The following is an 18,139-nucleotide window of genomic DNA, read 5'->3' as shown; positions in this document are numbered from 1 at the left end:
TTGTCAGAAGATGTTTTGGAACATTTGTGATTTAAAGTAGTACACATCTGGTCAGTGTTTACTGAATGAACTGGCCTTCATTCCTCATTTTTTGAACAGTTGAAAGGTATCAATGGTTATTCCCCAGTGAACCTGCTGTTCTCCACAGGAAGAAAGTGGAGCTCAGAGTCTTGGATGACTATGAATGTACCTCATAAAGTAGTGATACTTATCATGCTGTGCTCTTACTTCCTGGCTTCACCTGTTTATGAAATGTTTATGCAAGCCCTTGACTTATGTGCCACATCCTTTCCTTCTTTTTATAATCATTCTCACTGAAGTACCACCAAAGGGTTATGTAACAGCTTACAATGGATTGACTAGGAGAGATAAAAAAGGTTGTTAGGCCCCATTATCCTCTGTGCTACTGTATTAGATAAACTACATTTTGATTGCAAATTTATTTAGAGTTCAGCTCACTTTATCTTATAGTAACTTATCGATTTGATTGGGTATGCATATTGAATATATGTGAAAAGTACATGCACTTCCTACAAGCGAATTACCACTCATGACGCTGTTTGTATGATGTGTATATTAACGTTACTTCTATGCTTCTGAGTCATGAGAATATGAACATTATATTCAGTTGTGAGGACTTATAATTTGAGAGGATCCAGCACTGGTATTATTATGTAGCTATCATTGTAATATGGGTCAGAAGACTGCTAACATCACAACACTAAAGTTAACTACCATGTTATCAAGACAAAGAAAATGGAACACAGACTGTCACTTCTTAACTGATGACCCTAATTAGCCTAGTTTCTATTTCAACAGAATACAAAGGTTTGGCCTAAATAACAATTACTGCATATTTGCACTTAAGAGTACTGACTCTATGTTGTTGTTTTTTTAATGTTTTTTATATATATGGTTTTTATAACATGTTTTTTTTTGGGTTTTTTTATAAAATGTATGATTTTTATTCATGGTTTTTATAACATGGTTTTTATAAATGATATTTATAACATTCAAGTCTAAGTCCTAAAGGCTGGTACCACCTTTGTTTTAGAGAAAATACAATTATTGTTATCTTATACTAAAAATAAAAGTGAAGACACAAATGAAGCACATTTAAAACACATTAGGTACATATTAAATATAGACTTCAGTCTGCACTAAATGCACTTTGATTCTCAATTAGATTTTTTAATGCTAGGCATAGTCTAGTGCATTGGAAAGTGTCATGGCCACTTGAACATGAAAGAGCGAACATAGACATGAAAGAGCGTAGAGGCAATTATGGCTACCCCATTCTTGGAGAAGACACTGTTCATCCACTTGGTGTAGGTCTTTTTCTGCACAGCCATGCGCTGTTCTTGCAGTTCTCGGATCCGTCCCTGCTCATACTCGTCCACGTCTTCCTGCTTAGACATCTGGGACATCACAGCAACATGCTCTTTTAGAAACAACACCTACTTAGCTGGATTCAGGTAAAAGTATAAAGTTAATATGAGGTCTAATTGATGGATTTTGAATTTAGGGCCAGAAAATTCAATCATGCTGCATTTAACAAATTACTCAAAAAATGATAAAATTGCGTTTAATTAAGGAAGGCCAATACAAGTCAGTTAACATTAGTCTCATGCAAACCTGCTTAACTTTTATTCCATGTTAGTCACAATTGCATAACTATAAAGTATTTCGTTAACATTCTATTATGGCTCCATGTCTCGTAGCAATGATTGTTAGTTCACATTAAATGCAATAGCAATCATATGACAAGTTTAATAATTAAGCTTCACACATTTTACTAGAGCTTCAGCTAATGGTAGGTCCATTAAGAGGTTGTAAAAAGAAACCATAACTATTCAGTACATCTTTAACATTTTTAAACAAGTTTTAAAGGATTACTTTGTACAAATTTTAGTAAATAGTTAATTAGCTTCTACATAAGCCTCTTATGCTAGTATAATTGTGATACAAAACTTTGGATCAGTATTCAGTATTACGAAAAGCAAATGTAATATTAGAAATTACCAGCAGAGCTTTTATTACATATCTTGACATTACTGTAGAAGCATCCAAAAATGAAAAATAAAAATCAATGCAGACCAAATACAACTAAACGTCATCACAAACCTTCACAAAGTCCTCTTCTCAGCCAAAATACAAAATGGTCTAAGATGTAGAAGTATTCATGATTTTAAGCCTGTATGAAGAGAGCTCTTTCTTTGTGGTTGACCAGTGAAGTAGTGAAATGAACTTTGAAGTCATAGTGGGTAGTAGATTGACAGGAAAGGCATCTTTCACCTGACACTGCACAATAAAGGTTCAAAGGTTGCACCACTCTGTGCAATTCAGCAGTGCAAATGTTTTAAGGAAATAGTTAACTCAAAATATAACATTGTAAAGAGTAAAGGAAAACCAATAAGGGAAGATCATAATAATGGATTCTGTGCTTCACTACAATTTTGAATATACACACACACACACACACACACACACACACACACACACCTGACACTTTTATCCCAAACAACTTACAATTATGACTGAGTACAACTTCAGCAAGTGAGGGTTAAGGGCCTTGCTCAGGGGCCCAACAGTGGCACCTTGGCAGTGGCAACCTTCCAATTACAAGTAAAGTACTACCAATGCCCAAATATGCAAATTCTCTATTACATTTACAGAATTTTATCTGACGCTTTTATCCAAAGCAACTTACAATTATGACTGAGTGCAACTTGACCCCCCCCACCACACACACACACACACACACACACACACACACACACTCACTTGATTGCCAGAAAATAGAACAAAACTGCTACTGACAACAAGCCATTGTGTTTCCATTGCTGTGCCCTTATGAGGGATGTGGAGAAAAAACACATTAGTGCACAAGCTATTAAAAATGCCTGTCCTAAAACATTTAGTCTTAAATGCAACACTGATATTCACTTAGGTCCCAACGTCCAATACTAAGAAATGCATTTACTCATTTACTACATCTAAAATTGAACTGGATACTTATTTAAAATGGAGACAGTGTTTTGCTGTTTCAGAGACCCTAACATTCATTCAAATGTCCTCCTTGTACAGCATGTTTTTCTTTTCCTCTTTTCCCTTTTTGTTGATTCATGTTTTCTCTTAACAACTAACATCTGATACTGACTCAGTTACTAAAGTCCTCTGTTGAAAAATAATTTTCAGATGTTTGTTACTAATCTGTCATAGGACCTTAGCAAAGCGGCCTAGGGCCACACGATTGTCCTGAATGCTGAAATCATGAAGTTCCTGAGAATCAACTTTTGGACCATGCTGTGATGCTTAGGAATGAAAATGTTTACATATTATGCAAACAAATACCCCAATGTAACACTTCATGTGCTGAATAGAAAAGACTATATAAAAAAACAATAACAGAGGTTTTATATTGTATATAAATATTGCTTTTCACATGAGTAACTCAGAATAGCTCTAATAGAAGCATCAGGCCTCATCTGGTCAAAAAGATGGGAGTCAGTGTGCACATTATTAGCAGTAACAATGTTAATACTACAATGATTAAAAAAAAAAAACTTTTTACTTTCCATTTGTATTAAAAAAAGGTTTCACATACTGATTAGCTCTGCTCTGCACATTAAAACACAATCTTCATGCCTAAATATTTGAATCGTTTTTAATAATATACGATACTGGTGTGACATCATTATCGCAAATCAAATGTAAAATTAACCAAAAGTAGAAATAATGACAAATGTTCAGCATTAGCATTTGAACATTTGGTGTCAATATGATGATTTATTAATTATATGCCCTGGATGACCAGGTACAGCTCAGATAAATCGAGTTGGCCAAGTGGCTTTCTACCACAAAACAGACAAAACTTGAACAAAATCAAATCAGATAAGCCCCTTTAATTTGATTTACAACAGCACTGTCCGTATGTGTAGTAGATCCAATACATCTTTATCAGCATCATCACCTACACATGCATATATGGAAATATTTATTATCATCAGGAATGGCCCAGCAATATTAGCTCAGGATATCAGTGAATCGTGAGTCCCTGTTCTACTCAAATCATGCAATTACATCATTTAGTATGGAGGAGTTGCATACCTCCAGTCCTCTTACCTACAGCGGAAAGAGATGCATCTGGAGGTATAGTGCATGTACAACTTAATCCATTTATCTGACTCCAAACTATAATTAACAAATGTGATAGAAAGAGCAAATTCTATTGCATAGCTTAGCATAAGATATGAAAGCCTAGGCATAAAGTTCCTTAATGCCAAAAAATAGCCTGCTTTGACAGAGGTTTACTGTTCAGCTAGCCTAACTTATGGTTTAACCTAATAGATGTTTGCAGCACTCAATACTTTACAGGGAACTGGTGTCAACATTATATAAAACTATAGCTGGTTCTTTACAGCATTCAGTGGGTACTTAAGCATTTACATTATGTAATGTTATCTTAAGAGCAGAGCTTCACATGAGTTCAAGGTAACAGGATTTATTAGCATAACACAAGCCAATTAATTACAACACTACAATTGGTTAAATATTGTAACAAGGCTGTGCACATTATAAATAACAGAAATGCAGAATACAAAATACTTCCTGAATGTTACATAATAGATGGATAGAGACAAAGAGAGAGAGATAGAGAAAGAGTGAGGGAGAGAGGGAAACAGAGAGAAAGAGAGAGCAAGCCCAAGAGAGATTTCTCAGTCCACCAGCTCTGGCTCAGCTCCACTTCAGATCTCCTCCAAAAATCCTTTACACCCCCCACCCACTGACCCACCCATCCATCCCACACTTCTTTCAGTCTTATTTTGACCAAGAACAGTTTGCCACCACTGACCAATCAAAAGCAACCACATTGAGGTATCACCTCACCACAGGATAAGACACATGAACTCATAACTGTTACATTGATTTACAAATCCAAATAACAGCTGACCATTTTTGCTGGTGCAAAAGATAGGCCGAAGATGCGCACTGATCTCAATGAGTCCACAGATGTGAACAGCAGTGGGGGTGAATGAACAAATCTTCTTAGACTAGTGCTTGGCAGTGAAAATTCTTCACTGCAATTTTGGTATTCCTTTGGCACTTATTTAGTTGCACAATACAAGCTACGAACAGCTGGCTGTGTGACTCGGCCAGCTAAGGAAAGGTAACGTGTCACTCTAAGTAAGAGTTCTCTCTGAGAGCTAGACTTTCTTCAAACTCACTGAAAATGATTTGTTGGATGGTTTTCTCAGCAACCAGGCTTGGCATTCGTTAACTTAGGCTACCTCTAAAACGTGTGCAGTGTGCATCATTTAATCAATTAAGTTAAAAGACCTAATGTCAGTATTATGGAAAGCAAACCTTCCATGTTGTCTCTTCCAAAACTACAAGGTCAGAGAGCACAACACTGACAGTATGTTCATCCTTTTGAATTAGAATTAATGGATAAAGGAAAATATTCTATTTTCTTTCTGGTGTCTTTTTGTATGCATTACATGTTGTATAAAAGTAAATGTCTATTTTAAGAGGTATATTAAAGTAAACTTGCTATTTAGAAGTTCCTTGTACTTCATACATACAACTTGATGTGAGAAAAATATGAAATATATAATTGGCTGCTTTTAAAAACATGACTATGAATCCTTTTTAGTTAGTTAGACATTGTGATATGTTTTCATTGTTTTCAGTGTGAAGCACGGTTGCAGACATACATCAGACTGCATCAGATGCACAGATAGAAAGGTTTAAAAAGTGATATCAATATGAGATAGCATAACCCATTTTTATAGTCACTGTGATAGCATAAAGTTATGCAACCACTAATTCCAGCCAGTCTAAATACAGAGTATTTGGGAATATAAAACTTTTCAGACTGTCTCCACATTAGGACTCACAGCAAATCATGTTGGGTTTTTTTGTTGTTTGTTTGATTTCTTTGGTCGCTTGTTCCTTCCGTTCTGTCCTAAGCAGAGTTCCTACAAAACATAATAATGCTAACTTGCAGTACCAGATTTCTTTCATTATCTGCTCTGTTAGAATTATTGGTTGAAGGCTACATTGTGTGCAGTTTACATAAAAATAGAAGACGTGGTCACATCAGGTTCTCAGTCCTCTTGGTTTGTGTACAAGATGTCTGCAGTGGGGTTCTTTCTGTGGCCTGGGGGCACCAGATGGGCTGGCAGCTCTGAGGGCAGCTCGAAGCCCTCCAGCTTGACCTTTATAAGGTGCTGAGCCAGGGCAAACTCCTCGTCATCCAGCATCCCATCCCTGTCGCAGTCAGCCAGTTTCCAGATCTTCCCAAGCACGGTGTTGGGCAGGCGTGAGCTCATCATCTCCTTCTTGGCATTGATGCCAGTCACCTTGCCATTGATGGGCATCAGGGTGTAGAAGATCTCATCGTAGCGTGGCTTGTCGCGGCTCACGATCCAGTCCTCGGCATCCGCGCCAGCGCTGATGCCCTCGCCGTAGCCATGGCCAAAGGGGCCATCTCCGGAGCCATCAAAGGCCCCGCCCATCACCATCTGGGGCGGCTGCTTGCCTTCTTCCTCCCGGATCATAATCATCAGTGAGGAGATCTTGTTGCTCAGCATCTTGTCCACTGATTCGATAAGCTTTATTTTCAGGGAGGGGAACTTGCTGAAGTCGTAGTGCATGAGTTGCTCCTGTGTTCACACACACGAGAAGGAGTAACATGGAAAAAGTATTATTACACAATGCAATATATAAAACAATATAAAAACATTCTTTTTAAAATTCTATTTAATTTACTAGGCTACAGTACGGTACAGAGATAAAAAGGCTAAACAACAAGGGGAAGGGGTAGTTTTCTTTTTAGAGATATCCGAGACTACAAATGCTAATCAATGTTGTCCTTTGAAGGTTAATCTATTTAGTGGACAGCCTGCATCTTAAGTACTGCCTGGAAACAGTTTCGATTGCCCTAATGCATCTATTCTATTGTTTTCTATTCTATTTCATTCCATTCTATTATGTTTGGTTCTATTTAGGGGTTTTCACTATCAAAAATAAAAATGAAAATCCATCTGGGTCTCAAATACATCAAAAATCATTTCTCTGTACCCCACTGGTAAAGTATGCCAAATTCATTAGATTAGGCAAGGCAAGTTTATTTGTATAGACTTTCATACTCAGCAGCAATTCAAAGATTATACCATTCGTCTGGTATTTTAATGGTTCGTGCACTACGGTAAGTCTCAGGGCCTAAATGTGGCAGCGTCCAATGTTACACAAACATCCTCAGGCGAGGCCTGGAGAATGTGACACCATAGTGGGTGGTTCCACGGCTTAGCACACAATAGCACCACCAGGTCTCGTGTCCTCCATGGGGTTCAAACCACACTGCTAATTGGAGACTGTTCTACATTAATTTAGGCAGTTTGTAAAATCAGGGCTAGCAATGTTCTTATTCTTTCCATCCAAGCATCAGAAGCTGAAGGGTTCATTAAGTTGTCATCAACAGTTTTCTCTTTTTTGCATCAGGTGTGTGTGTGTGTATAGTGTCTTTCATTTTGACAATTATATGCAAACTTTATTATTCATTAATAAAGGGACCATGAATTACAAATAATTACCATAATGTTGACCTATTTATGCTTTTCTTTCCATTTTGTTGCTATGAATTGCTGATACAATTTACACATTTTCCCCAGTCACACAACAGTGGCCCCAATCTGGGAAAGCAAGGCTACATATGCTTTCTCCAAAGAGAAGCAATCTAATAATTCCCCTTTTAAATTCTATTGCTAATTGATCAGTACATGATCAACTGTATTTCCTTTGAACATATCTCTCTGTTAGGGGATTTAGAAGTGTTTTTACCACTCAGAAAGCACTGCTTTATTAAGGACATTACATTGGTTTAAAGAAAGGGACATAGTAAGCACATAAGTGATTAAGTAGCAACTGAGAGGAGTGACTGTTTATGGGATATACCTGCATCTTATTAACATTGGGGAAATCTCCAGGTGAGATGTGGTGCTCCCTCTGCAGCATCTGATAGATCTCTGGCAAGTGGGCGATCAATTCCTCCTTCTTCTTCTCCTTACCAAATAGAGAAGGCATCTCCTTCTTTAGGTGACTGATGATATATGCATGCACCTATGGGGATAAAGACAACAAAGCATGTGTGGCCTTAGAAACATAGCAAAATATTTGTGAACCATTTATATGATGTTCAACTATTACTAATTTGTACAAGTGAAAGGGCAGAGTAAGATTTGGTGCGAAACAGGATATACAAATGCTATATCTGGATAATGTATTCTCAGTGACCGACAGAGACAGGTTGTAATTAACACCACTAAAAAGGTCTTCACCTCACAATCCTACAGCTTGATTACATAATCTGAAGCTATCAACTGGCCTCCACCTTGGGTCTGTCCCTTTCCATGGGAATAGTTAACAGTGTCCGTGTTTACTTAACTCCATCCTCAATAAAGAGGAAACATGCTGCAGGAGCAACTAAAATAATGCCATGCTTTTTCTATGCTTGTTCCTTCCATGAAGTACCAAAGGCCAGCAACAGCTAGGAATGGCATAAACATGAAGGGCAGTACACTAGAGGAAGGAAGTGTGAGGGGAAAAAGGGCTTTCCATTTACTACACCAGTGTGCAGCATTCCTTGTACCAACTCCCCACCGCCATGCAATTTTGGGTGCATGGAAAAAGGGGTAGTAGTAGCTCAGTGGTTAAGGTTCTTGACTAGTAATCAGAAGGTTGCTAGTTCAAGCCCCACCACTGCCAGGTTGTCACTGTTAGGGCCCCTGAGCAAGGCCCTCAACTCTCAAGTTGCTAACACATAATGCAATGTAAAAGGGTGCTACACAAGGTCTGTACGGGGGACAGAAAAAAGTGCTCGTCCTATTCCTTTCGCACAGAATGCTGGGCCAGCTTTGGGAAGTGTTGCGGAAGAGATAAGAGACACTCTTGGTGGTAAATGGAGCACTTGGAAGGGTGCAGTCTTGACTGTGCTAGGCACATCCAGGCACAGTGATGGGAGCTCACATTGCGCTGTGTGAACCCACCCACTGCGCCGTCAGCCAAAAACAACACCGGCTCAACAATGGTCAAGGGTGAAGAGAAAGACAAAACAGCCCAGACCTGCAGTGTCAGAAAGGAAATGTTATCTAAAATGGGTCCAAACATGGACCTAATAAGTGTAATGGATACAAACACCCAAACGCTCCTTCTTGCTAGCAAGTGTTTAGGCAAACACTTAACAGGACTGCAAACCAAATGAGTAAACAATGGATTTCACATCAGACTACTCATGTTAAGCCAGACTACTCATGTTAAGCCAATTCTTGAGGACTTCACACAGTCCATTTTTGTCAAACCACCATACTCTGGACCTGGGCATAGAAGTCCTCAATTTCCTGCTCTGATGCATCTGCTGTTGGTGCATAGACTTGGATGATGGTCACGTTCAGAGGTTTCCCTCTGATGCAGATGGACATGATCCTATCACTGATGTATTTGGGGTTTTCTACACACCTTGCGATCCTTTTATTGGCCACAATGGCAACCCCCTTTCTCCTTTCAGTGTAACAGTCACACCAAGACTCTACATCTCAAACTTGTTTGGAAAAGTCAAAACTGTGGCATGGTTAAGGGTTCTCAAAGACTGTGCTGTGGCCAAAGCAATACTCACTGTACACAGTGAGTTCTAGGAAACTCTGTCAAAGTTCTAGGAAACAGCTATGCTCTAGCAGCTAACTCACCTTGGCAAGTCGTGCTCTTTTAATGAGATCATTGAGCTTTCGCAGGGCAGCATTGCGTGGCAGGGCCTGGATATCCCGGAAAAGGTCCTGCGCCTCAGCCTCAAAGAGGCGCCGGTTGTCCGTGTTCTGCAAGGGCTTGGCCCAGAAGGAGCCCAGGTAGACCCTCACCACCTCTGGAGTGTTGATCACCTTGCCTAAGGACCACATGAGGGCCCCATAGACTCGCATCAGCTGTTGAGTGTCCACCTGGTCAGCCTTGTTCAGCACCACACGGATCTTGTCATCTTGGCCGCGCAGGGCCTTTATAGCCTCGGAGAACTCATCTGAGATGTCCAGTTTGTGGGCGTCAAAGAGGAGGATGATGCGATCCACACGCTCACCAAACCATCGCAGAACTTCAGCAAAATCATAGCCTGAAGAAGAGAAAGTGGGAGACTTTACAAGGAGCCCTCTTTTTACACTGCATGGGGGTGTGAGAATTCACCAAATGTGGTCAGCATGGACATAATTTATAAATGTTCATTCATTAGCAGATTTGAGAATAGATAGAGCTCCAGGAAGGGCATGGAATAGTACACAGACATCTGTGTAAGGTTGCGCAGTACAAGGACAACTCCTAACCATAAATGTAATTTTGAAAAATGGAGCTCTGCTGAAGCTCATTATTTACTGCAATAAATTCAGTGATACACGATTTGTATATTTTAGTACCTAGGAACATCACATTCTGTGGAAAAACCCAATTTGTTATGTAGGCATAGGAAAAAGTGAGACAGACCAGCACCTGGATGGAACATGTAACAAAAGTTCTTCAGAATGATTAGAGCACTTTTATGGGAAGTACTTCTATTTGCAACTAGAAATGCTTGACACAGTCAGTGTAGAAAACATAATGCTGGCTTTGATTGAACTTAATAATGCATGGTTATTTACACAGGCATTCTTCCAAGAGTGAGAGGGAACAGGAGGCTGGTTCAAAGCAGCTGCACAGAGAGATTGCAGGTTCTGTATCACACTGTGACGTGCAGCACAAAGAAAAACTGTTACCGGCATGAGGCATGCATGTTCCTCAGAGAAAATCCATTTCATGTAGAATGGGCATATTTTATAGTGAGCAAACTACTGCTCTATCACTGGCAGCAATTCAGTGCATCTGCTGATGTACTCAGACCATAATGTAACAAGATATCCATCCAGCTATTCTATAGCGATAAGGAAATTAGTGTGCAAAACAATGGCATCGATTACATCTCACTGGAGAAATGTTCGAACACGTGCCAAGGTCTTAAAAATGAGGAGTTGGGAATGTTGGAACCATTAGGACTGTCCTTGAGTATTAGAAAATACCAAAAAAATAAATAAATAAATAAATAAATAAATAAATCAACTGGCTTTTTAAAAGGACATGACCATATATACCAGTGGAGGGGAAAAAAAAAAATAAATCACTTCAGAGCTGTTTAATCAGTCCTCAGCTGTAACTGCAAAATGTAAAAAATGTACACTTTTTCAGTATACATGTTTATGCAAAACAGACAAATGCACATGAAGTGTTCTTAAAAAGTAACAATTTGAAGGCATATCTATTGCTTATGGATAGCAAAGAAAATTCCTTTTACTAACTTCACCAATTCAATAACAAGTCTAACAGGGTGGAGCATTTTTTTAGAGAAAACCCACATAAGAACTTAAATGCAGTGCTGGACCCTTAAGTCATCAAACACGTGACCAGCTGACTTCATCAGCCAGTCAGTGCACAATCAGTGGATCTGACAGAAGGGAAGAGCATTTTGGGAATCCAGGCACAAGTTAAGGGGCCAAAACAGTGACAGATGTGGAACGCCCATGGAGCGCTGGTCCATGGGTTGATAGCAGCGTCGCAAAACATCTGTGAGACTCTAGCACTGCTGCCCTGCTGTAATCTACAGCAGGTTCATCACATGCTTCAGCAAGCAACTGGGACATTCTGTTGCCTAGATGTTGTAGGATCAGCACTGGTCCTGACTAGTGTTAAATGGGATACAGGGTGGCTACCAAATAGTGAATCGCAGCATGTGGCCTACAGTCTGTAACAGTACGTCAGTACGCATATACAACAGGTGTACAGATGCCCTATGAGTGAACATTTTTCTAATATAGTAAGTATAAACTTAAATAAATGAATAAATAAAGAAGGCACAGGACCTTTGCTGTATTCTGTGGGGGAGGGACATAAGTAAACAGACACTGGCTCCAAGGAGGTTCCTATAAACCTCAGCTTCACCCTCAGTACAGGAAGACAATAGGCCAGGAAGACCAAACTTGGTCTATAAGCACCTCTTCGCTTAAAACTGCTATTTATAATGCCATTCTTAAGAAACTTGCTCTTGATTCTGCCTTTTGGAAAATTATTGACCTATTTTTAATCTATGCTTCCTGGCAAAATTAGAAAGGGCTGGAAACTCACACTTACAAACTTTTCTGAAAAAGATTATTCTGAACCTTTTACATCAAGCTTTTATACAGTACACAGCACTGATAATACTCTTCTGTGTGTTGTAACTCATCTCCTCCTGTCTGCTGAAAACAATACACTCATCTCTCAGGTATTGGTATCATTGAAGTACAGCTTGCCTTGTTTAGATAAGCTCTCAACAACAGACAGTTTTGTTGCCAATGGAAAACATAAGTCTGCCTCTGCGACTGTGACACAAGGTGTTCGCCAGGGATCAGTCTTTGACCCTCTATGTTTCACCCTCTTGACTCTGTACCACTGGCTCATACAATTTATCAACATAATCTTAAATTTTCAAGGTTTTGCCAGTGACTCTCATATTGACAATACCACAGACCCCACAACATATTTCCACCTACTACCCTGGAGAAGGGTGGCCACTTTAATAACCCCTAAACGGCAGACATCACACCCTCAAAAGGAGGACCCAGGCAGCTGAAAAGCTGCACTAACATCAGATATTGGGCTACCCTACCCTGGGTCATGGATTTAACATAAAATTATGGATGAACTCCAACTTTCTGAAACACATCACTATTAAAACTCAAGCTTTGGTCCCAAGACCCTAGTTATTATTCTCTGTCAACGTCATTAAAATTGATGGAAAGTTGGTCAGTCCCATCCCTGTAATACAGAATATGGGAAAAACCTTCAACCTCTCCTATATATATTTATTTTTACAGTGGCATTCTGATACATAGAACACTCAACAGAAAGAGTTATTGCACATACCACAAGAACAGCTCACATCAACTCCATCCAAGTCATTTACACTGGCTTCTGTTCTGTACCAATATCTGTGAGCTTCTCTTTCCCTACACCCCTGGTGAACACAGTGGGCAATGTAAACTTGGAAACACCATCTTACCATTTCCAAGTTGGCACTGCCCACCACAGGGAGCAGGTATTTAAGTGTCTTAGTTCCTAAATTCTGGTTTGTTCTTCCATGATTTCTTTAAAAGCCCAACTCAAAACATTCCTGCTCATTCAATATTTTCAGTAGTTTTCTTCTTCCTGTTAGAGCTTGTGTGTGTGTGTGTGTGTGTGTGTGTGTGTGTGTACATTGTACTGTAAAGCCATCTTTAGATTAAGAAAGTTATCACCTTTAAAATATTTTTTTTATTTTTGTTGTTATAAAAAACATAAAAACCCATATAGACCCTATACCACCAAAACCACAATCAACCCTCCATTTCCTATGACACTATGTCAACATCAAAACCAAGTTTCTAACACTGAGCAATATTAGCATACATTTATAAAATAACACAAAATTGCAGTATCAGAAAGTGCAGTGTTTCATTCATTAGCATCTGACCTGCTATTATATTAAATGTATTTAACTAGAACAGAAGCATTTCTAGATAGAATAGCCTATATAATGCTCTACTGTACATGCTGCATAATGCAGTATCATTTGTCTTTGGGGTTATAATCAGTACTATTATTACTGTATTCTACCACATATGTATGTTTTATAGACAGTCCTCTGCCAGTAAACCTCTATAACATGATTCACCCCTGTCACCTGTCAGTGACAGAAAGGCATACCGAATTTGTTATTTGGGTACATGTAATTATGCCCAGTGGCATGTCTAGAAAGATGAAACCAACGTGGCCTGAAACTTGCAAAATGAGGAACAGAAAGTGAGAAATGCTGACAGAGTAACGCCACAGCCCTGTGCTAAGCCTGCTGTGTGAGTCCTGCCATGCCCACAGGATGGAAGGCAGAGACGGAAGTCATAGCTCAGGCTTGCATCTGGTGAGTGGGGTTAAAATTAATGACCAAAGAACATATTGTTGTGAATCATGTTCCTACAATACACAAGTGGCAAATCAGGTTTTGGTGGACATGACTGAAGAATTCTGTCAAACAACCTTAACAAAATCAGGGTCACTGGCTGGTCACATGACATCTGGTCACTCTACAGAAATCCTTTTTCTGAAAAACACGATCCTGCTCTGTAGTTTACATCAAGAGGAACACTTGTGAAGGCCATAAAAAAAAGAACAGGCTCTGTGTGAAAACAGATTGTTATTGTTATGTATGCCTTTTTGTATCTGAATTCTCAGGTAGCACACATGACTCTGATCTTTGGACTGCAACCTCCTGCTGGTGGAATTGATGACAGCACACACACAGCTACTAACCTCTGCTAATGCGCTGCTTTTCTCCAGATAAGATCCCTGGTGTGTCGATTATGCTGATGCTTTGCAGAACTTGGTTGGGCATCTGAGAGCAGAAGAACCTGTCGGTTACAGACACAGACAACTTGCTGAGTGTCATCAAAAGAAACAGGTAGACCAGCACAGATACTTGTTGACTATATGTTTAAACCACTGGGTAGGTAACCAGCTGATGCCCTTCCCCTTGTCATCATCTTTACTTTCAAATTTTGGTTGAAACTTTGCTGGTCACTATTAAACTTTCATGGTCTCCATTAATTTGTGTTCAGGACCCGTTTCTGACTCAGTGTCGAATGTCTGCAATAAAACTTAGAATCGACCTAATCTAAAGTTATATATGGGTTTTATGCAGGGCCTAGGCTGAGTCATGCACATTCATACAAATAATATTTGAAATGCTCCATCTATGCTCACTAATTGCAGAACACACTAATCAGTATTCTGAAAATGTGGACCTCACATTGATGCATGTGTCAGTGGTCACTGGCCCTATACTATATTTAGTGTTTTCTAAGAAAAGTATTAAGAAAACATTAGAATAATGTTATATGAAAAGCATTACAAAACTGTGCTTATAATTATATTATTCAATGATTCTTTAGAAAAGAGGAAATTACAACATCTACCATGAGATATTAGTTACATAGTCAGCAAAAAGCAAGGGTGGGAACAGTTATAATAAAGTTCATTTAAATAACTGCTTAAGTTTCATTTTCTAGAAAATGATACATATTCATTTGCTCAACTGGACAGTCTCTGGAAAACACACACACACACACACACACAGTCATATGACGCACAGAGTGCTCCACAGGAAACTAAGTGCATTGTTCAAGGTTCCTTTGGAGAAGAGGAGATGCTCTGTTGAGTGTGTCTTTGACCTTGGTGGCAGTGACTGTCAAAGAAGCACTTATCCATTTCCCCCCACACATAAATATCCAACGAACCAGACCCCCCCTCCCCCAACTGTCTACTTGCTAAAATTAAACATTAAAAAAAATGTGGCGCCACAAACAGCATCCCTGACCGCTTATAAAGAGGAGTGACCAGCCATTTCCTGCAGCTAACTTGTTTGTGGAAAGTGGATAGGAAGTGAGGCTGCATACCACCTAGTGAACACACCAACTCATAGTGTTCTACTGTAGGAATTAAGAACAGCAATCCTATATACCAGGCCATAGCTTGAAGGACAAAGAGGTGTGTGTATGGGAAATTTATATATAAACCATATAGTTGAACTGGTCATTTGTATGTTTTCAACACCTGGGAATGGATCCTGTTTTGGCAACAGCTCGGGTAGGTGTCACACCTGTATTACAGTTGTGAGGGACTATACCTGCCAGTACACTAGATATTCAAATACGCCTGCAGTATGCTTCACAGGGTGTTTCTTTAGGAGAGGATCACACACACACACACACAACACCCTTGTGACAAGAAAATATAGAGTAACTTCATTACTACTGACCTAGAGAAATGTTTGCCAGCATAAGTCCTGAGAGGCCAAAGCTCTGCTCATGGTCTTAATGATTTGGCCCAGTAACAGCTGGGTCTTTCAAGTCTTTCATGCATGAAAAGTAGTGGACTGTACAGTGCCATGGCCTTGTGAGAAGGCTGAGAGAGCTTGAACGGCATTCTGTTCCACTCAGGCTCACTTGTCAAACAGCAGTATAAACATTAGGCCAATACATTGGGTGTATTATCACAAACAGGAGATGGAGGACCTGAAAGCCTAACTGAGGTCCATGCTATTTCCAAGGGGGAGAAGCCATGCATTATTATTACCTGTTCAGGAAGGCATTCCCAAAGGCATTGAGCTTGCGGAATGGTTTCTTGGGATCCACAACAAGGGCGTTGCCAGGAACAACCCCCTCGTTGTCCCCATACATCACAGCGATGAAACCATCTGTTGTTGGCTCAGGCCCGATCCGCATACCCGGAAAATCCTGCTCTAGGAGATACCTGTAGCCAGAGGAGCAAATGATAAAATACTGAGTGAAAATATTATTTTCACAACAGTTTTACTGGCCATTTGCAGTTTTTGTGTCATAATAAGTCTATTATGGAGTGTTAAGGTGTGTTCAAAACATGATGCAAATTTTAATTTTGGACCTGAAGATGAATGAGGTACTGACTTTGGAAACTATTTTGTTATGCATATGAGTACCCATTGAAATTAAACTGAAACTCAACTTTACAAAATAAGTGGAATAAATAGCGCTAATGTAAATCAGGCTCTAAAACTGCTGCTCTTTAAATACTCAAAAAGTGCAAATCATATACTAGTTAAATGCTAACTAAAGAGGAAGGAAATGAGGGGTCAGATTTGTGATTGATATTCCACAACCAAACAAAAAGAACCTATTGTGTAACTTCAACTGGTAAGAGTTAATCAAACTAAATAAATATATACAGTGGTTGTTCCGCAATTCACACTAAGTATCATTAAAGGCTGGGACCAGCAAGACTGTCATGGCTAACATCAGTTGACCAACGCTGGACAGAGGACTAGGTACAACACATGAACAGATGTAGCCATACTCATCAACCTTCCTGTAACTCCGTAGCTGCACCATTGCCCACGATATTACGCAATAAGAGGATGAGGAACTTAAGGTTTCTCAGAAAAGCACAATTAGTGTTCCATGCACAGATTAACTAATTAGAACTCGCCTATATCTCATCGATTAGGGAACCAATCTGGTTTGGGGGAATAATTATTCGATTTTTAAAAGAGAATTGGGGGGAAATGTCTGACTCTGCTTCGAGTGTTTAAATGACATTATAAATGAAACAACGTAGTGTTCGTCAGCAGGTTCTCATTTCTTGGGGAATTGCTGAATTTCCAAGAGGAAATGTTCTGTGCCTAAAACTAATAAACTACTGTGAGGAGGCTTCCCAGAAGGAAGCGCCCCAAAACCGCTGACATATGCTTAGCCTACGCTTCTCTCGGTACGCTTATTTAAGTCGATCAGGGACAGAAACGGTGACTGACTTACCGTACCCAAGTTTATTACGGGCGATAAACTGCAATTCATTTAATGTTCTTACAGCATTTATGAACTGTTGATTAGTGGGAAAGCGCCCAATCAAACACTTTAGGAAAATAAACTGGTGCCCTGACACTTAATGTTGCAAAACATACTTGACATTTCTCGTACATTACGAAGTGTCAATGCTATCATTACCTTATAAAAGTAGTTTTCCCTGTGGAGTACTGTCCCACCAGAAGAACCATAGGTTTGCTCTGAAAATCCGCTTCTTCCAGTGCTGGTGAGTGGAAATCGTGGAAAAAGTAGGCTTCCTCTAAAGGTAGTAATTTTTTGGTATAAAGACTCTGAAGTCCCTCGGTCACTGTTTGAAACATATCGCCCTCTTTGTTCCTACCACCCTGCTCCTTGTTTACCCAGCTGAACATAATGCCGCTTCTTTTAACCGACCAGGGATTGCGCAACCTTACTTCACCTTTTCGTATCTTATTTGAACGTTGCCAGCGATTAGGATTCTGTTCTAGTGCTGTCCTGACTCACCACCAAGGTACCTGTTACCAATCTAAGTGGCTTCTTCGCACAGTTTCAGCTGTGCAGCTGTTACCTCACCTGGGCTATGCCACCACCCGGCCTGCTACGTATAGGACGCATGTGAATATTCATGACGCCCACAGCATCTTGTTTTGCGCAGTAGTTACCCGAAGGCCTGCTGGCTGGGCGGG

General features: G+C 39.7%; 2 protein-coding genes across 5 annotated transcripts in view; both read right to left on the bottom strand.

Annotated features, from left to right (window-relative positions):
• sptbn5 (spectrin, beta, non-erythrocytic 5) overlaps nt 1–2,693 on the bottom strand; it is a 43,597-nt gene extending 40,904 nt beyond the window's left edge. For 3 of the 4 annotated variants that reach the window (XM_081721015.1, XM_081721016.1, XM_081721018.1), the window contains exons 1-2: nt 2,023–2,145; nt 1,293–1,418 (exon numbers count right to left, since the gene is read on the bottom strand). In XM_081721015.1, coding sequence (XP_081577141.1) covers nt 1,293–1,418; nt 2,023–2,052 — 156 coding nt within the window. In that variant the 5' untranslated portion in view covers nt 2,053–2,145. Of the gene's footprint in view, nt 1–1,292; nt 1,419–2,022 lie in introns of all 4 variants that reach the window. The other variant, XM_081721017.1, reaches the window with a different exon arrangement.
• A 1,795-nt stretch (nt 2,694–4,488) lies between these two features.
• On the bottom strand, nt 4,489–18,046 carry ehd4 (EH-domain containing 4). The gene is made up of 6 exons (XM_027000376.3): nt 17,616–18,046; nt 16,213–16,389; nt 14,392–14,489; nt 9,747–10,159; nt 7,960–8,124; nt 4,489–6,668 (listed from the first exon to the last, which is right to left on the bottom strand). Exons 1-6 carry the CDS (start codon nt 17,843–17,845, stop codon nt 6,111–6,113), a joined length of 1,641 nt encoding a protein of 546 aa, XP_026856177.1. The 5' UTR covers nt 17,846–18,046; the 3' UTR covers nt 4,489–6,110.
• Between the last annotated feature and the right edge of the window lie 93 nt (nt 18,047–18,139).

The sequence above is a fragment of the Electrophorus electricus genome, chromosome 10, assembly GCF_041902795.1.
Source record: "Electrophorus electricus isolate QZ-2024a chromosome 10, ASM4190279v1, whole genome shotgun sequence".
NCBI lineage: Eukaryota > Metazoa > Chordata > Actinopteri > Gymnotiformes > Gymnotidae > Electrophorus > Electrophorus electricus.
The sequence above is the reverse complement of the archived record's forward strand: the minus strand, read 5'-3'. Positions and strand labels throughout refer to the sequence as shown.

What these genes read in the sequence shown, in the direction of transcription:
- ehd4 (XM_027000376.3), bottom strand. Translation starts at nt 17,845, where the DNA reads ATGTTCAGCTGGGTAAACAAGGAGCAGGGTGGTAGGAACAAAGAGGGC. An exon ending in GGGAATGCCTTCCTGAACAG is followed by an intron (nt 14,490 to 16,212) that starts GTAATAATAATG and finishes TGTAACCGACAG; the next exon opens with GTTCTTCTGCTCTCAGATGC. An exon ending in AAAGCAGCGCATTAGCAGAG is followed by an intron (nt 10,160 to 14,391) that starts GTTAGTAGCTGT and finishes TCTCTTCTTCAG; the next exon opens with GCTATGATTTTGCTGAAGTT.